Raw genomic sequence first — 21,498 nt, 5'->3', positions numbered from 1 at the left:
CTATAATATGAAAGTGCAAGGTGAAGCAGCAAGTTATCTAGAAGATCTAGCTAAGATCATGAAAGTGGCTACACTAAACATCAGATTTTCATGTTTGAAAATCTCCTTCTGTTGAAAGAAGATGCCATCTAGGACTTTCATATCTAGAGAGGAGAAGTCAGTGCCTGGCTTCAAAGCTCCAAAGGACAGGCTGACTGTCTTTTTAGGGGTAAATGCGGTGCAGGTAGTGACTTTAAGGTGAAAACAGTGCTTATTTACCATTCCAAAGATCCAACGGCCCTTAAGAATTATGCTAAATCTCTTTATGCCTGTACTTGGCAAGTGGAACAACAAAGCCTGAATGACAGCACATCTGTTTACAACATGGTTTTCTGAATATTTTAAGCCCACTGTTGAGACCTACTGCTCAGAAAAAAAAAAAAAGATTCAAAATATGACCCTGATTGACAATGCACCTGGTCACTCAAGAGCTCTGATGGAGACTGTACAATGAGATTAATGTTCTTTAAATGCCTACTGACACAACATCCATTCTGCACCTAATGGATCAAAGAGTAATTTCAACTTTCAAGTCTTATTCAAGAAATATATTTCATAAGGGTATAGCTACCATAGGTAATGATTCATTCCTCTGATGGATCTGGGCAAAGTCCATTGAAAACCTTCTGTAAAGGATCACCATTCTAGATGCCATTAAGACCATTCATGATTCATGAGGGCAGAATATCAACATGAACAGGAATTTAGAAGTCAGTTCCAATTCTCATGCATGTGTTTGAGGGGTTCAAGACTTCAATGGAGGAAGTAACTGCAGATGCAGTAGAAATAGCAAGAGAACTAGAATTAGAGGAGGAGCCTGAAGATGTGACTGAATCACTACAATTCCATAATAAAATTTTAACAGATGAGGAGTTGCTGCTTATGGATGAGGAAAGAGAGCAGTCTCTTGAGATGGAATCTACTCCTGGCAAAGACAGTGTGAAGATTGTTGAAATGACAACAAAGGGTTTAGAATATTACATGAACTTAATTGATAAAGCAGCAGCAAGGTTTGAGAAGATTGTCTCCAATTTTGAAAGAATTTCTGCTATGGGTAAAATGCTGTCAAACTTCATTGCACATAACAGAGAAATCATTTGTGAAGGGAAGAGTCGATCTATATGGCAGATTTCATTGTTGTCTTAAGAAATTGCCAAAGCCACCTCAGCCTTCAACAACCACTACCCTGATCAGTCAGCAGCCATCAACATTGGTGGTGGCAGGACCCTCCACCAACAAAAAGATTACAGTTTGCTGAAGGCTCGGATGATTATTAGCATTTTTTTAGCAATAAAACATTTTTAAGCTATATACATTGGTTTTTTAAAGACATAACTGCTGTTAAACACATAATAGACTATAGTATAGTACAAACATAACTTATATGCACTGGGAAACCAAAAAATTCATATGACTCACTTTATTGTGATATTTACTGTATTGAGGTGACCTAGAACTGAACCCACGGTATCTCTGTGTTATGCCTATAGTCATACCTTCCTATTACAAGCATAGTATAAAGATGAAGATATTTATAGGGGTATTGGATCAGCTTTATTAGCTATGTACTTTTTGATCCTCAGTGGCCAGATCATCTGTATAACGTGAGCTAGCCTCCAGAGATAACACAAAACCCTATGGGCTCTAAAGCACCTTTTCTGGCTGTCATAAACATAGTTCTCATTAACCCCTAAAATATTGTATATACACATATAGTAACTCATTAGAGGCATGTTAAAGGAATAAGTCCAGAAAAGCAGGCATCTAGGCCTGCAAAATGAAGGGGCCACTGAAACTCTGTGTAATTGCCTACCCACCAACCTGTCCTTAATGGGACAACATGATCTGCAGTTTTAGCAAGTTAAACCTTCCAAATCAAAAGAAAGACTTCAGAAATAAATATCCCTGCCTTTCCTGTGTAGCTGCCTTTTATTCTATTTCCTCTTATTTTCAAATTATTAACTCCATAAACCAGTGCTCAACAAACTCTAGAGGGCCCTTGTACAACCTTTGGTATGTGGCCAGGAATGGCTGTGCTGACACTCATCTTCTCAACATTCTTCAACCAAAGTAATGAACCTTTATGTTGACTGTACCTAACGCTACGCAAAAGAGTTAGATGCTGGTAGCTGCTAACTCTCTAATGACCTCATCACTGGTTCTGAAATTGTAGTGTGCATGCCATTGGCGAGGCATTTGTTAAACGAACAGATTCCTATCCTCACCACATCCCTAGATCTGAGGTTCATTGTTACCTCCTTTTTTTGACTAATGCTTTTGGTTACTTTGAACTCATAGTGAGGTACACTGATACAGATTAATAGGATCTATCATCACATGCAACATACTATCTCAAGATATAATCATCTCTCTCTGAATAAACTTTACTGATGGGATTTATTTAAAAGTTGTATATCATGTTATATCCTGGAATTTTATAGGATAAGAATGTAAGAAAAGTATTTTGTGGTATGTTTTTGGTACCTTTTCTAAAATTCTACCTGAAAAACAATTCTCAGTTGTTTGACTCAAATCCCCAACAATCAGCTCCCCCTTGAATTTAATGCTAGGATAAAATCTGTCTTGTTTTAGAGGAAATGTTGTCTTGTCTTGTTGGATAACAAGATCAATATAAATTTTGTGCATTTTTGTCTCAGTTGTCAGGATATTCAGAACCAATTTGGTGCTCAACTATATTTATATATTTCAGCTGTCAGGCACATCCATTTGCCTGTTCTTTTTTTAAATGATTGACAGACCAAGCTATCTCAAATTACTTCTTTCAAAAAGTATCAATTGTACATAAAAAGTAAAAATTCAACTACTCGTATTCTTATCATGGAAGATTATTAAGCTTTACCTTGTGGCTACTTGAAAATAAATTTGCCAAAAATGATACCTTTTGGAGTATGTTTTAACTAGCTTTGTACTTTTTATTTATGTTTAGCTTCATCAAACAGGATTATTGAAAGAATATTCTCTGGGGCAGTAACAAGGTAAGAAAAACCGTCTGAGTTTTAAAATGAACTACAGGTAATACTTTAGCAATGTCCTTTTATCAAGGCTTCCTGCATAATTTGTCAGTGCTGTAGGTTAGATAATACCCTACAAAATATGCAGTGTGGCTTCATACAGGATGGCAGTAATACTGTAATATATGGATATTAGTCCCCATGGGCTATACAGTCCATGGATTCTCCAGGCCAGAATACTGGAGTGGGTAGCCTTTCCTTCTCCAGGAGATCTTCCCAACCCAAAGGTTGAACCCAGTTCTCCCACATTGCAGGCGGATTCTTTACCAGCTGAGCCACAAAGGAAGCCCAAGAATACCGGAGTGGGTAGCCTATCCCTTCTCCAGCAGATCTTCCCTACCCAGTAATCAAACCGGGGCCTCCTGTATTACAGGTGGATTCTTTACCAACTGAGCTATCAGGGAAGCCCTATTTATCTAAGTACAGGTAACAGTATTTGACCTGATTTGTATTCAAATTAGAAACCAGAGTTCCTTCAAATCTGCAGATGCTTTCTAATTTCATCCTCCAGGCATTTGAAAATAAGATAGGCAATGAAAGAGTTTGCCCTTTGTGAGGTTTCAAGCATTGTGTTTGTTTTTTTTTAACTTAATTTCCAAAGAAATGTTACTTTATTCCTTAAATCTGTCATCCTGCTAAATTTAGAAGAGTAATTAATTGCTTAGGAAACTTTGTAACCATGTGTTTTCTTCAGGGGAAAAACAGTACAGAAAGAGGGACGAATGAGCTATGCAGATTTTGTTTGGTTTTTGATCTCTGAGGAAGACAAAAGGAACCCCACCAGGTATGACTTCTAAGTTTCCTTTGCCCAGATGTTAAACACATGAACAAAGCTTGAGAAATTCATGATGAATATCTAGTGAATGCCAGGTTAACTAGGGGTGCCAGGATAGGTTAGACTTAAGTCTCTGCCCTCAGACTGAGTCCACAGTCACAGTGTATCAAGAGAAGTACTCTTACCCCAGGAAACAAAGGTGAAGTGACATGTGAGCTATCTCTGAAGGATAGCAAGCATTTATATGGAATATGGGAATATATAACTGTGAATTTTAGTTGTTTCATGATCTTCCTGGTTCAGTAGTAAACTGGATAACATGCCCTCACTCTGCCAGTTAGCATCATCTCTCCGTTTCTTTGGCATACCTTGATTGGTAGCTGTGAGTTTATGCACCTGTTTCTTAGACATCTGTAACACTGTGTTACACAAGCTAGGAATAAAAAGAAAAAAAGAGGGATGCAAAAATCTAAGTCCCTTTCTTTTCATACCTATCTTGTATAACACAGTACCCTGCACATAGCTTATGCTCAGTACCAACGGAGGGGGAGCCTATAGTCCCTGATGCTGCTTCCTAGCATCACTGACTCAGCTGTCTGCATATTAGTTCAAAAAGTTACCTAAATGTTAGATATATGGTTTGGAAATCATTGAAATAGAAATGAAACGAATTTATTTCATGGGCAGCATGTATATTAAATAACTTTGTTGTCCATTTCAAAGATAGCAATTTATTATTCATTATAGACAACTTAGAAAACATGGATAAACCTGAAGAAAATAAATTTTAATAATAATTTTAATACTAATAATTCTACCACTCAGAAAAAGACACTATTAAAAGTTGGAATGTGTTGTACAATCTTTTTCACATAAACTTTTATATACTCTTTGGATATTTAGATTAATTTATTCTCCTAAATATCCCCAGTAGTTTAGCTAAACAGTTGTAATAATCCACTATGCATGTGTGCATGCTAAGTTACTTTAGTCATGTCTGACTCTGTGTGACTCCATGGACTGTAGCCTTCCAGGTTCCTCTGTCCATGGGATTCTCCAGCTAAGGATACTGGAGTGGGTTGCTGTGCCCTCCTCCAGGGGATTTTCCCGACCCAGGGATCAAACCCACATCTCCTGCATTGTCAGGCACATTCTTTACCACGAATGCCACCTGGGAAGCCCAACATCCACTATACTTTTCCTTAAAATAAGTTCCGCAGAAAAGGAATTGCTAAATTAAAGGGCATAGATATTTTTAAGGGCTTTTATAAAAACTATAAAATTTATTTTTAGAATGTATTTTCATTTTATACTTTCATCAACAAAGTATTGAGTGTATTTCCTATAACCCTTATTCACACTAACTATCTTCCTCTTTAAGAATCTTTCCCATTTGGTAAGTAATAAATTCAACATTATCTTACATTGCATTTCTTTCATTACTAGTGAGGCAGAAGATTTTTCATACATTTTTGGCCATTTTTATTTCATCTAAAGTGACTTGCCTTTTTGTATCTTTTGCTCATTTTTGCTGGATTAATTTTTTAAGTTTATTGTTTTATCACAAATACACATTAAATATTAAAAAACTTTAAATATATACATTCAGAAACCTTAATATAAAATTTATCCATAATTCTTTGACCCATAGCTAACATTTTGGTATGGGTCCTCCTACCTCATCCTCATACCTCTCCCTTCTCTTACTTTCCCTCCTACTTTCACCCTCCTGCTCCTCTCTCTGCACCAAATGACATAGTATACTAAATGGTACCATATTATACAATTTTGTGACACATTTCTTCACATAACAGTTTAATTCTGTGCCAGTAAGTGTGCTTGTTTATATTATTAATCCATTTTTTGAATGCTTCAGTTCAGTCGCTCAGTCATGTCCGACTCTTTGCGACTCCATGGACTGCAGGACACCAGGCTTCCCTGTCCATCATCAACTCCCAGAGTTACTCAGACTCGTGTCTGTTGAGTCAGGGATGCCATCCAACCATCTCATCCTCTGTCGTCTCCTTCTCCTCCCACCTTCAATCTTTCCCAGTATCAGGGTCTTCTCCAGTGAGTCGGTTCTTCGCATCGGGTGGCCAAAGTATTGGAGTTTCAGCTTCAGCATCAGTTCTTCCAATGAATATTCAGGACTGATTTCCTTTAGGATTGACAGGTTGGATCTCCTTGCAGTCCAGGCAACTCTTCAAGGGTCTTCTCCAACACTACAGTTCAAAAGCATCAATTCAAAAAAATAAAAAAAAAAAAAAATATATATAAAAAAAAGCATCAATTCTTCGGCGCTCAGCTTTCTTGATAGTCCAACTCTCACATCCATACATGACTACTGGAAAAACCTTAGGTGGTTTTAATTATCTAAATCCTCAAAGCTTTGAAAGCTGTGCATTTTTCTGTTTCTTGCCTTTGGGGTGTTCTTAATTAACCCTCTTAATCTTTTACCTTTTGTATTTACTTAGTTATAAGAAGGCTTTCCTCAAATACTTCCCATCTTTTCCTTCTGTATTTCATAGGGACAAATGACATAAATGATAGAAATTATAATAAGGAAGCTTTAGATAATAAACATGAATATATACTTGTTTGCCTTCTATCAGCTTTTTTAAAAAACATAAATTATATACAATAATTAGAACACTGTATTGTTAGATTTGTAATATAAAGAGATAATAGCACAAATAAGAGGGATGAGGAAATCTAGTTATATAGGAGTAACACTTCAATATCTCACAGGAATTAAGTATCAATCTGAAGTAAATATAAGAAGTTGAAATGTATATGGTAAGCTCTAGAGGAACCAGAAGGAAAAGTAACTCAAAAATACATAATAAAAAAATTGTTAAAAGAGTTAAAGTGTTCCACTTAGAAAATACTCACTTAAATGTAAAAGAAAGCAATAAAGGAAGAATAGAGGGAAAACTCCAAGACACTTAAAAAGCAAAAATTAAAATGGCAGACATAAGTCCAAATATAACAGTAACAACATTAAATGTGAATGGATTAATCATTCCATCAAAGTAGAGATTTTCAGGCTGGATCAAAAAAAAAAACCATTTTGGGGATACAATTCTTTACTGTTTGTATGAGACACATACTAAGTTTAAAGATACAAGAGGGGTAAGAAAGGAGGAGGAAGGATCAAGATATGTAATGCAAACAACCATAAGGAACCTGGAGTGGCTGTATAAATATCAGAGGACTTAGAGTTCAGTACAAAAAGTGTTACTAGAGACAACAGGACATTCTATTTCATAAAGGGTTCAATCCAACAGAAAGACATTATAATTAAAAACATATATGCATCTAACAACACAGAGTCCTAAAAATACATGAAACAAAAACTAACAGAATTGCAAAGAGAAATAAATAATTCAACAATAGTATTTGGAGACTTCAGTACCCCACTTTCAGTGATGGAAAAACAACCAGGAAGAAGATCAACAAGGAAATAAAAGTCATGAACAACACTACAAACAAAATTAGAAATCAACTGTACCTAACATATCTACAGAATGTCCCACCTAGGAACAGTGGAATATATATTCTTAAGTACACATAGAACATTCTCTAGGATAGAATATGTGCAAGGCCATAAAACAGCCTCAAAAAATATAAAAACTGAAATTATACAAATTATGTTTTCTGACCACAATGGAATAAAATTAACAGAAAGAAATTTGAGGTTCCACAATATGCAAAAATTTTAATAACACAGTTTAAGTAACCAGTGGATCTAAAAAGAATACCTAAAGGAAATTAGAAACTAATTTGAAATGAATGAAAATGAAAGAACAACATACTAAAACTTTAAATGAATAAAAAGCAAAACATACCAAAATGTGTAGGATGAAGCTGTAAATCCATCAACTGAAAAAGAAATGTCTTAATAACCCAACCTTCTACTTTAAGACACTGGGGAAAAAATAGCAAATGAAGCACAGCAAACAGAAGAAAAGAATAAAGGTTAGAACTGATAAATGAGAGAATAGGAAAACAGAGAAAATCACTGGAGCCAAAGTCAGTTATTTTGAAAATATTAGTAATCTTGATAAGGCTTTAGCTGTACTAAGCCCCTTTATGGATCACAGCTTTATTGTGGTAAATGGGCTTGCATAATTCAATGAAGCTATGAGCCATGCTCTGCAGGGCCACCCAGGATGGATGGGTCACAGTGAAGAGTTCTGGCAAAACGTGGTGCCCTGGAAGAGGGAATGGCAAACCACTCCAGTGCTTGCCATGAGAACCCCATGAGCAGTATGAAAAAGCAAAAAGATATGACACTGGAAGATGAACCCCCCAGGTCAGAAGGTGTCCAGTATGTTACTGAGGAAGACTGGAGTGCAATTACAAATAGCTCCAGAAAGAATGAAGTGACTGGACCAAGGTGGAAACAGTGCTCAGTTATGGATGTGACTGGTAGTGAAAGTAAAGTCCAGTGCTGTAAAGAATGATATTGCATAAACCTGGAATTAACATGAATCAAGGTAAGTTGGACATGGTCAAATAGGAGATGGCAAGACTTAACATTGACATCTTAGGAATCAGTGAACTAAATGTATAGTAATGGAAGAATTTAATTCAGATGGTTACTATATCTATTACTGTGGGCAAGAATCCCTTAGAAGAAATGCAGTAGCCCTCACAGTCAACAAAAGAGCCCAAAATGTAATACTTGGGTACATTTTCAAAAATGACAGGATCTTGGTTTATTTCCAATAATTATATAATTTATTTTTATATAGCTTATAATTTATTCAACATCACAGTAATCCAAGTCTATGCCCCAACCACTAATCCTGAATAAGCTGAAGTTGACCAGTTAAATAAAGACCTACCAGACTTTCTAGAACTAACACCAAAAAAAGATGTCTTTTTCATCATAGGAGATTGGAATGCAAAAGTAGGAAGTTAAGAGATAGCTGGAGTAATTGGCAAGTTTGGCCTTGCAGTACAAAATGAAGCAGAGCAAAGACTAACAGAATTTTGTCAAGAGAGCACATTGGTCATAACAAACACCCTTTTACAGCAACGCAAAAGACATCTCTACACATGAACATCACCAAATGATCAATACCAGAATCAGATTGATTTTATTCTCTGCAGCTGAAGATGTAGAAGCTCTCTACAGTCAGCAAAAACAGGACCTGGGAGCTGATTGTGGCTCAGATTATGAACTCCTTATTGTAAAATTAAGGCTTAAATTGAAGGAAGTAGGGAAAACCAGTAGGCCATTCAGGTATGACCCAAATCAAATCCCTTGATTATACAGTCAAGGTGACAAATAGATTCAAGGGATTAGATCTGGTAGACAGAGAACCTGAAGAACTATGGACAGAAATTTGTAACATTGTACAGGAGGCAGTGACCAAAACCATCCCAAAGAAAAAGAACTGCAAGAAGGCATAGCTGAGGAAAGAGAAGTGAAAGGCAAAGGAAAAAGGAAAAGATGTACCCAACTGAATGCAGAGTTCCAGAGAATAAATAGCAAGGAGAGAGAAGAAAGCCTTCTTAAGTGAACAGTGGAAAGAAATAGAGGAAAACAGTAGAATGGAAAAGACAGAGATCTCTTCAAGAAAACTGGAGATATCAAGGGAACAGTTCATGCAAGGATGGGCACATAAAGTACAGAAACAGTAAGGACCTAATAGAAGCAGAAGAGATTAAGAAGAGGTGGCAAGAATACATAAAAGAACTATACAAAAAAGGTCTTAATGACCCAGATAACCACAGTGGTGTGGTCACTCACCTGGAGCCAAATATCCAGGAGTTTAAAGTCATGTGGGCCTTAGGAAGCATTACTACAAACAAAGCTAGTGGAGAATGAAATTCCAGCTGAACCACTTAAAATCATAAAAGACGGTGCTGTTAAAGTGCTGAACTCAGTATATCAGCAAACTTGGAAAACTAAGCAATGGCCACAGGCTTGAAAAAGGTCAGTTTTCATTCCAATCCCAAAGAAGGGAAACACCAAAGAATGTTCCAACTACCATATAATTATGCTCATTTCACGTGCTGCTGCTGCTAAGTTGCTTCAGTCGTGTCCAACTCTGTGTGACCCCCTTAGACGGCAGCCCACCAGGCTCCCCTGTCCCTGGGATTCTCCAGGCAAGAACACTGGAGTGGGTTGCCATTTCCTTCTCCAATGTATGAAAGTGAAAAGTGAAAGTGAAGTCACTCAGTTGTGTCTGACTTCTAGTGACCCCATGGACTCACGTGCTAGTAAGGTTATACTCAAAATCCTTCAAGCTAGGTTTTAGCAGTAGGTGAATCTAGAACTTCCAGATACACAAGCCAGATTTAGAAAAGGCAGAGGAACCATATATAGATCAAATTGCCAACATTCACTGGATCATAGAGAAAGCAAGGGAATTCCAGAAAAACATCTGCTTCATTGACTACGCTAAAGCCTTTGACTGTGTGAATCACAACAAACTATGGAAAAGTCTTAAATAGATGGGAATACCAGACCACCTTACCTGTCTCCTGAAAAACGTGTACGCAGGTCAAGAAGCAACAGTTAGAACCAGACATAGAACAACAGACTTTTTCAAAATTGGGAAAAGAGTACATCAAGGCTGTATATTGTCACCCTGCTAATTTAACTTCTATACCAAGCACATCATGCAAAATGCCAGGCCAGATGAGTCACAAGCAGGAACCAATATTGCCAGGAGAAATAGCAACAACCTCAGATATGCAGATGATAGCACTCTAATGGCAGAAAGCAAAGAGAAACTAAAAAGCCTCTTGGTGAGGGTGAAAGAGGAGAGTGAAAAAGCTAGCTTAAAACTCAACTTTAAAAAAACCAAAATCATGGCATCCAGTCCCATCATTTCATGGCAAATAGAAGGGGGAAAGTGGAAACAGTGACAAGCTTTACTTTCTTGGGCTCCAAAAATCACTGCGGACAGTGACTGTAACCATGAAATTAAAAGACACTTGCTCCTTGGAAGGAAAGCTATGACAAACCTAGACAACATATTAGATAGCAGAGACATTACTTTGCTGACGAATGTCACAGCTATGGTTTTTCCAGTAGTTATGTATGCATGTGAGAGTTGGACCATAAAGGAGGCTGAGTCCTGAAAAATTAATACTTTTGAACTGTGTGTTGGAGAATACTTTTGAGAGTCCCTTGGACTGCAGGGAGATCAAACCAATCAATCCTAAAGGACAGCCTTCAGAATGGGAGAAAATAATAGCAAACGAAGCAACAGACAAACAATTAATCTCAAAAGTATACAAGCAACTTCTGCAGCTGAATTCCAGAAAAATAAACGACCCAGTCAAAAAATGGGCCAAAGAACTAAACAGACATTTCTCCAAAGAAGACATACAGATGGCTAACAAACACATGAAAAGATGCTCAACATCGAAATGCAAATCAAAACCACAATGAGGTATCATTTCACACCAGTCAGAATGGCTGCTATCCAAAAGTCTACAAGCAATAAATGCTGGAGAGGGTGTGGAGAAAAGGGAACCCTCTTACACTGTTGGTGGGAATGCAAACTAGTACAGCCACTATGGAGAACAGTGTGGAGATTCCTTAAAAAACTGGGAATAGAACTGCCATATGATCCAGCAATCCCACTGCTGAGCATACACACCGAAGAAACCAGAATTGAAAGAGACGCGTGTACCCCAATGTTCATCGCAGCACTGTTTACAATAGCCAGGACATGGAAGCAACCTAGATGTCCATCAGCAGACAAATGGATAAGGAAGCTGTGGTACATATACACAATGGAATATTACTCAGCCATTAAAAAAAATACATTTGAATCGGTTCTACTGAGATGGATGAAACTGGAGCCCATTATACAGAGTGAAGTAAGCCAGAAAGTAAAACAACAATACAGTATACTAATGCATATATATGGAATTTGAAAGATGGTAACGATAACCCTATATGCGAGACAGAATAAGAGACACAGATGCATAGAACAATTTTATGGACTCTGAGGGAGAAGGTGAGGGTGGGACGTTCTGGGAGAATAGCATTGAAACATGTATATTATCATATGTGAAACAGAACACCATTCCATGTTCGATGCATGAGACAAAGGCTCAGGGCCAGGGCAATGGGATGACCCAGAGGGATGGGATGGGGAGGGAGGTGGGTGAGGGGTCCAGGAAGGGGAACGCATGTAAACTCATGGCTGATTCATGTCAATGTATGGCAAAAACTTACAATATTGTAAAGTAATTAGCCCCCAACTAAAATAAATAAATTTATTAAAAAAAAAAAATCCTAAAGGAAGAATTCAACCCTGAATATTCATTGGAAGGACTAATTTTGAAGCTGAAGCTCCAATACTTTGGCCACCTGATGCAAAGAGCCAACTCATTGGAAAAGACCCTGATGCTGGAAAGATTGAAGGCAAAAGGAGAAAGGGATGGCAGAGGATGAGATGGTTAGATAGCATCACTGACTCAATGGACATGACTTTGAGCAAACTTTGGGAGATAGTGGAGGGCAGGGGAGCCTGTCATGCTTAAGTCCATAGGGTCGCAAAGAGTTGGACACAACTTAGCTACTGAACAACAACAAATACTGATCAAAAGAAAAAAAAAATGAACATATAAATTACTGAGGTCAGAATTAAGAGGGAACATGACTACTGACCATACATGAATGAAAAGGATTATAGTATATGTATTGTATATAACAACTTGATACTATCAAATTAACTAACAGATGAACAAATTCCTAGAGAGACACAAACTACTTAACTGTTTCAAGAAGAAATTAAAAATCTGAATAGGAAAACCAATCCTAGACTGATCTGGCTTCACTAAAGGATGCTACTAAACGTTTTTTTTTTTTTTTAAAACAATTTTTTACAATCTCTTTGAAAAAGCAAAAGCAGAAAGAACACTTCCAAATTAATTTTATAAGGCCAGAATTACCCAGATACCAAAACCAGACAACACATTAACAAGAAAACTGTAAATGAGTATCCTTTATGAATATAGATACAAAAATACTCAAAATTAGAAAAATTAATCTAGAAAAATATGAAAAATATTATGTATCATGACTGAGGCTTTTCCCAAAAATGCAAGGTTAGTTTACCATGTAAAAATCTATGTATCATATTAATACAACAAAGGATAAAAACCATATGCTCATCCTAGCAGTCTGAGAAAAAGCACTTGAAAAAGCCTAACACTGCTTCATGGTTAAAAAAGAAAAAAAAAAGGGGGGGGTTAAAAACAGACGGGAATTTCCTTGACCTGATAAAGCTTATCTATGAAAAACCCACAGCTGCTAACTAGTTAATGGTGCAAGTGTGAATGCTATTTTCCTAAGATTAGGAAAAAGACAAAGCTGTATGCTCTGTTCAACACTGGAGCCTAAACAGAATTATCAGGCAAGAAAATGAAATAAAAAGCATCCAAATTGGAAAGGAAGAAGGAAAACTGTTTAAATATGATGTTGTATATAGGAAATCCTAAGAAATCAACCAAGAAACTATTAAAACTTAGTAAAGGTTAATTTCAGTTTACAAAATTAGTTTATAAGATTGATATATAATATCAAATTATAAAAATCTGTTTCTGTGCATGAACAATGAAAACCCCAAAACTGAAATTAAGAGAATAATTCCATTTATAATAGCAGCAGGACTTTGCTGCTGATCCAGTGGTTAATAATCTGTCTGCCAGTGCAGAGGACACAGATTCATTCCCTGGTCTAGGAAGATCCCATATGCTGTGGAGCAACAAAACCCGTGTGCCACAACTACTGAGCCAGCGCACCTAGAGTCTGAAGAAGCCACCACAATGAGAAGCTCTTGCACTGCAATGAAGAGTAGCCCCTCCTCACCGCAACTAGAGAAAGTCCACGCATGGCAACAAAAACCCAGAGCAGCCAAAAGTAAATAAAAATAAATAAATATAATAGTAACAAACAGAATAGAGTATCTAGAAATAAATTTAACAAAAGAAGTATAAAACTTACATTGTGAGAATTCTAACATATTGTTGAAAGAAACTAAGGAATACCTAAATGAAACAAAGATATTCCATGTTCATGGATCACAAGGCTTAATATTAACATGCAGTTCCCCAAACTGATCTGTAGATTCAAAATCTCAGCTACTTTTTGTTGTTGTTGCAATAAGAGAAAAACTGAACCTTGAATTCATATGAAAATACAAAAGGATAAGGATCAGGGTAAACCAAAACTATCTTGAAAAAGAATAAAACTATAGGATTCATACTTTCTGATTTTGAAATATACAAAGCTGAGGTAAAGACCATGTAATACTAGCATAAAGATAAACAAACATAAATTGAATTAAATTAGAAGTCCAGAAATAAATCCTTACATTTATGATAATTGATTTTCAACAAGGATGTTAAGACACAATTCACTGGGGGAGAGAAAATGTTTTGTAACAAGTGGTGCTAGGCACTGGATATCCACATGGAAAAGAATTAATTTGGACCCGTACCTCACATTATACAAAACAAGTTAGCTCAAATGGTTTACAGACCTAAATGCAAGAGCTAAAACTATAAAACTTTCAAGAGAAAGTATGGGAGTAAATTTTCATGACCTTGGTTAGATGCAGTTTCTTAGATGGCACCAAAACACAACAAAAGAAAAAAAATGAATGAATTGGACTTTATCAAAATTTTAAAAGTTTATGCTTCAAAAGACAACATCAAAAACATAAAAGATAAACCATAGCATGGGAGAAAATATTTTAGATGATATATCTGATACATGACTTCTATCTAGAATGTATGAATAACACAACTCAATAATAAAAAAAAAAATAGGTTACTCAGTTTTAAAATGAACAAAGGATCTGAATAGACATTTCTCCAGAGAAGGTATCTATATGGCCAATAACCACATAACAGGATTCTTGATATCACTGTCATCAAAGAAATGCAAATCAAAACCACAGTGAAATACCACTTTACACCCACTGGGATAGCTATGAATAAAAAGTCAGGTAATAAACAAGTGTTGGCAAGGATATGGAGAAATCAGAACTCTAATACGCTGCTATTGGGAGTATATAATGCAGCAGCCATTACTGAAAACACTGGCAGTTCCTCAAATGGCTCTACTGTTACCATGAACCCAGGAATTTCACTGCCAGGAAAATACCCAAGTGAAATGAAAATATATTCACATGAAGAGTTATGCACCTGTTTTCATAACATCACTATTTTTAGTAGCCAAAATGTGAAACAACCCAAATGTCTATCAGTTTAATAAATGGATAAACACATGTGACATATCTGTGTAATCTAACGTTATTCAGCAAAAAAAAAAAAAATGAAATACTGATACATACTACAGTATAGTTGAATCTTTAAAGTATTATGCAAATTAAAAGACATCAATCACAAAATACTACATATTGTGTGAATACATTTATATGAGTTGTCCAAAACAGATCAATCTATAATAGAGAAAGTAGGCTTATAGTTGTCTAGACCATGAGGGACCTGGAGGGGTGAGGGCAGGGAAGTAGGGAGTGAGGTATAAGTGTTAATAGGTTTGGAGTTTCATTTTTGAGGTGATGAAAGTTAAATTTTGGTGATAGTTATACAACTCTGTGGATATACTAAAAACCATTGGATTATACATATTATATGGATGAATTGTATGATATGTGAACTCGTTCTCAGTAAAGCTGTTTCTTTTAAAAGAAGAGTTGAGATAATACAAAGTATATTCTCTGATCATAATGGAATTAATGTAAAAATCAATAAGAGAAAGATGACTGGAAATTAAACACACAATGCTAAGTAACCCTTGGGTCCAAAAGCATGTATCAAGAGAAACAGATATTCAAAAGGTAAAGGAATACTATGAATAACATACACACACATAAATGTGGTGACTTAAATGGACCAATTTCATTAAAGTCACAAATTAACAAAAGTTGTCCAAGAAGAAATATGTGATCCAAATAGTCTTGTATCTATTAAAGACAACTGAATTCATAGTTTAAAACTTTCTGAAAAAGACATCTCAGCCCAGATAATTTTACTATTGCATTCTTCCAAATAGCTGAAGAAAAAGTATCAAATTCTGCCCTACTTCTTTCAGAAAATAGAAAAGGAGGGAACAACTCCCAGCTTATTTTATGAAACCAGCATTACCTAGATATGAAAACCAACAAACACATACAGGAAAATAAAACTACAGACCAACATCCCTCATGAAGAGAGACCCAAAAATCATTAACAGGATACTAGCAAGTCAGAGCTCAACTTCTCAACCTCTCAGACCCCTCTTCCAAAATCAGCTGATGCCCTACAGGAAAGATAATCTCAAATGCCAGGCTCCTCCTTTCTAGATTTCCTTCTACATCTGGACACCATAATTCTTCACTGCCCAGTTAATAGTTCAGTGCTTTCAAGAAGGAATTTTACTCCAAATTTTCTCAGTGAGATGGTTAATCCAAACAGTTACTTCATCATTACTAGAAGCAGACCCTTTCAGATCAACTTTTCATATCTTTTGAGATACATAACTGGATCTTTATTTATAGAAATATTGCCAAAAGAGGTTTTTAAGTCAAAAGCTTTCTTTTATTCCCCTTTTCTGCCTTGTATGTTGCCTTTCTTCTACCTAACAGTTCAGATATTGTTGAAGCTTTATTCTTTGCCAGGTAACAAGTGTTTCATATGTAATGGCTTATTTAATCTTCATCCCTATGACTCTAGGTGTCAATGCTCCCATTCTGCAGTTGAGAAAACAAACACTCTGAGAGATTGCAGACCTAGTAAGTGACCTAGCTTTGATTAAAGTCCAGGTCTATATCACTCCAAATCCTGGACTATTTACCACTATAAGATATGGCCTATCATATGAGACAGCACGTTCGCCTATCTTCTCACCAGCTAGGCTATGGAATCCCTGAAAGAGTGTTCTCTTGGTGTCCTGAAATTCCTTATTGTTTAACAGATTCAAGATTAGGCATTGGCCTAATTTGTTTTCTTGGCTCTTACTGGCACTTACTTTGCACCCAGTGTATTTGTTATCAGTGTTTCACATTATCTTACAAAAGCAGAATGTGATCAGAAAACAGTTAAACCTCATTGTTTTAAAATAATGAAGAAGAGATCTATACATCAAACTCTTATTTAAAATATAGTAGGCAACACTTTATAGAAATCAGATTTGTGGCTTACAAATGACATGGATAGAAAAAAATGTATTTTATGAAAGAAGTAATAAACTCTCTAAAGTGCAATGAGTGCTGTGTAAAATACTATTTAGAAAATTGTTATCTTTCTTATGCCTGGCCCTGTCAGGGTTGGATATGGAAAGTGTCTTTGGATAGATCATTTTTTGTGGACAGGCTCTTGCAACCAAAGGCATACTCTTTTGGTATGCCTTTAACCACCCTTCTGATCTGGCTATTTGTCACGTTCTGCCTTCTCCATTGGCCTCTGATTAGGCATCCTTTCCAGCAACTATCTCATTCACCTTTATGTCTGAGGACACTAGGCCAGTGCCTTTGAAGGTAATAGGTGCTAAATTATGTATATTGAATATAGAAAGGAATATACATTTAGTTATTCCCTAGATAGTCATGAAGTTCCCCATAACTTGCTTCATCAGTAGCATATAAGAATTTATACCAATGATAAGATATCTCTAGTTCAGAACTTAATTTTATCCGCCTGAGGACAAGCCAAAAGCTAATCTTGTTTATATCTAAAATTTTACAATCTTTAATGACTATAATTATGCTTTAAAACCAAAAATTGGTGGCAAATATACCAAAAATTTAACACTGATTCTTTCTGGGCAGTTATTCCTTTTGTTTTCCTGTTTTCCAATTTTCCTACAATGAATTCCTTCTAGACCTAAGAAAATATTGCTTTTGTTAGAAAAGAATTAAATCTATATTGGAAAAAAACTTTAGAGAGTATCTATAATTTTCAATAAGAAAACTTCCTCTGAACATGTCCTATAAGTGTTAAACCCTCCAGCAGACCCTGTTCTAAACTTTCAGAGACAAACAGCTATCTACTGAGGTATTTTTTTTTTTCCTAGCTCTGAGCTTAAAAACATTTTCTGTTTCTGTGCATTGATCTTTTTATGCTGTCTAATACTCACAAAATTACATCAGATTCATCTATCACATGATATTCTTTCAAATATTTAAAAGCAGCTCTCATGTGACTTTGGCAAATATCAAGGCAGTTTATTTGCCACTTGTTTTGTGTTCTAGCTTTGTTTCTCTTTTATGGGCTGTTACAAAGAACTGAAGTAAATACTTTAGCTTTATTTTTATTTGTTTTAATTGATTGTATAACTTGTATTTATTAACTTTTACTTAATTGAACATAAGATTTATCTAAATTAGAAAACAAAGCATTGTATTTTTGGTTTTGTAAATTGATATAGTAGTTTAAATGACATCATCTAGATTATAAAGCAAACTCTGAAGTTAACTACTTTAGCTTAAAAGACTAATCTCTGCTCCTTGTTTGTTTTTTTCTAACACCATGCAATATTGGCACACTTTATACTTATTTCTTGGCATAACATTAAAGATGAGTTTGTAAAACTGTCAAATATAATGAGGTATGATAAAACAGCAACATAGAGCACTTTGAGTCGTACACCTCACAATGCTAAATTTCAGTGAACCAGAGGCATTACGTATAATGCTGACTCAATTATTTTCACTGCCTGCTAGCCTGCAAGAAACAAAAGAAATTTGTCATCAGGTTCTTTTTAAATTTATTTAGTTTTAATTGAAGGATAATTGCTTTACAATATTTTGTTGGATTCTGCCGTACAATATGAATCAGCCATAGGTATACATATGTCCCCTCCCTCTTGAACCTCCTTCCCACTTTCCACTCCATCCCACCCCACTATGTTGTCACAGAGCACTGGTTTAAGCTCCCTGAATCATACAGCAAATTCCACTGGCTATCTGTTTTACATATGGTAGTGTATATGTTGTCTTGCTACTCTCTCCATTCACTACACATTCTCCTTCCCCACCCCTGTGTCCACAAGTCTGTTTTCTATGTCTGCATCTCCACTGCTGCCTTACAAATAGGTTCATCAATACAGTCTTTCTAGATTCCATATATATGTGTTAATATACAATATTTTATCTCTCTGACTTTTACTTCACTCTGTATAATAGATTCAAGGTTCATCCACCTCATTAGAACTGACTCAAATGTGTTCCTTTTTATGGCTGAGTAATATTTCATTATATATATGTACCACAGCTTCTTTATCCATTCATCTGTCGATGAATTCATCTTAACCTTATTTATTATATAGGCTCTTTAACTTAGTTCTTCTGATTGTGGTTTTCATTCTGGAGGCTCTGGAATTGTAGTTCTTGCTTCTTCTGTCTGCCCTCTGATGAATGAGGATGAGGCTTATGCAAGCTTCCTGATTGCCTGTGATCCATTAGATAAGGAAAATTAAATAAGGAAATTCCAGAAAAACATCTACTTCTGCTTCACTGACTACGCTAAAGCCTTTGACTACGTAGATCACAACAAACTGTGGAAAATTCCTAAAGAAATGGGAATACCAGACCATCTTATCTGTCTCCTGAGAAACCTGTATGCAGGTCAAGAAGAAACATTTAGAACCAGACATGGAACAACAGACTGGTTCGAAATTGGGAAAAGAGTATGGTCAAGGCTGTATATTGTCACCCTGCTAATTTAACTTCTGTGCAGAGTACATCATGTGAAATGTTGGGCCAGCTGATTCACAAGGTGGAATCAAGATTGCTGGGAGAAATATCAACAACCTCAGATATGCAGATGATAGCACTATAATGGCAGAAAGCAAAGAGAAACTAAAGAGCCTCTTGGTGAGGGTGAAAGAGAGTGAAAAAGCTAGTTTAAAATTCAACATTCAAAAAATTAAGATCATGGCATCTGGTTCCATCACTTCATGGCAAACAGATGGAGAAAAAGTGGAAACAGTGACAGACTTTATTTTCTTGGGCTCCAAAATCACTGTGGATGGTGACTGCAGCCATGAAATTAACAGACACTTGTTCCTTGGAAGGAAAGCTATGATAAACCTAGACGGCTTATTAAAAAACAGAGACATCACTTTGCTGACAAAGGTCCATATAGTCAAAGCTATGGTTTTTCCAGTAGTCATACACGGATGTGAGAGTTGGACTATAAAGGAGGCTGAGTGCCGAAGAGTTGATGCTTTTGAACTGTGGTTTTGGAGAAGATTCTTGAGAGTCCCTTGGACTGTAGGGAGATCAAACCAGTCAATCCTAAAGGAAGTCAACCCTGTATATTCACTGGAAGGACTGATAGTGAAGCTGAAGCTCCAGTACTTTGGCCACTTGATGCAAAAAGCAGACTCACTGGAAAAGACCCTGATGCTGGGAAAGATTGAGGGCAGGAGGAGAAGGGGGCCACAGAGGATGAGATGGTTGGATGGCATCACCAACTCAATGGACATGACTTTGAGCAAACTCCGAGAGATAGTGAAGGACAGGGGAGCCTGGCGTGCTGCAGTCCATGGTGTCGCAAAGAGTCAGACATAACTTAGCGACTGAACAACAACTTAGTTCTTAATTGAAAATGCAACTAACTTGAGTTTATATTTCTCAGTAAAATGAGTTGCCTTTCACTAACGTCCTATTAGATAATTGCCAAAATCAAGTTACTTCCTATTATCTTAATTTTTATTATCCTAGGATAAGTAAAAAGGAATTTCAAGTTCCCAAGAGGCCTTGGAGAGCAGTCAAAGGACAGTCTACTGCTTCTATTTGTACTATTCAAAACATTATTACTTTAAAAAGCAATGATACAGTGGTATAAGAGCCACATATTACCACATTTATTGTAGCCTTCTGCTCAGGAGATCTGTCTCCTCATGGTTTTTCTCACAATCAGGAAATGTTTCAAGGTGGGACAGTATGAAAACTGTGCAAGTAGATGTAATATGACTGGAATTCACCACAGCCAAACTCTTTTACCTCATGTTTTTGGATCCAATGAATGTTTCCTGTATTCTTTGATGGTAGTATTAAACATCACCCTGGTACAATTTTTAAAAAAAATTTCTGAAAAGAATTTTGCAAATATTACATGTTTAGTTTGTTTCAGTAATGTAAAACTTATCTTTCAGAATAAAGGTGCATTATGAATCTTAGTATGATGTACTTGAAAACTATTAATAGTCACAACCTAGTTATTTTTACCTTTCTCTTCTCAAAAGAGATTTTTTAAAACCAGTAAGTATATGGTTTCTCAATATAGCTTAAAGCCTACAAATGGTAATTTATCCAAGAGTCTCTTAGAACCTTCTCTTGAGAAGCTTCACTTTACCATGAATCACTGGCTCTTCATAGAAAAATATTATTCTCTATTACCATTTAATGCTATTATTTTCTTATTATATGATAAATCAGTAACATGGCTATACTTGCTACTAAAAGTGACATTGCTAAATGCTAACATGGTCATAGTAGAGTGTGGATAAGTTTTCAAATGAACATAGCAACATATCCACATGTAGTACTTTTAATCCCTCTTGATATTCCATTAAAATGACAATACAGAGATTTTTATAAGGAAAAAAAGAGAAAATAATAATGAAGATTTGGAAACCAGAAAGTAAATAAATTTAGCAGACTA

The 21,498-nt window shown here is 36.0% G+C and overlaps 1 protein-coding gene across 6 annotated transcripts in view; it reads left to right on the top strand.

The window, feature by feature from the left end:
* The window catches only part of PPP2R3A (protein phosphatase 2 regulatory subunit B''alpha), a 220,578-nt gene that overhangs the window by 143,181 nt on the left and 55,899 nt on the right, over nucleotides 1-21,498 (top strand). For all 6 annotated transcript variants that reach the window (XM_081569683.1, XM_081569678.1, XM_081569679.1 and 3 more), the window contains 2 exons: nucleotides 2,987-3,035; nucleotides 3,766-3,855. In XM_081569683.1, coding sequence (XP_081425809.1) covers nucleotides 2,987-3,035; nucleotides 3,766-3,855 — 139 coding nt within the window. The remainder of the gene's footprint in view (nucleotides 1-2,986; nucleotides 3,036-3,765; nucleotides 3,856-21,498) is intronic.

Source organism: Giraffa tippelskirchi, chromosome 2, assembly GCF_054371585.1.
Source record: "Giraffa tippelskirchi isolate mGirTip1 chromosome 2, T2T-mGirTip1v1.2.pri, whole genome shotgun sequence".
Taxonomy (NCBI): Eukaryota; Metazoa; Chordata; class Mammalia; order Artiodactyla; family Giraffidae; genus Giraffa; species Giraffa tippelskirchi.
The sequence above is the reverse complement of the archived record's forward strand: the minus strand, read 5'-3'. Positions and strand labels throughout refer to the sequence as shown.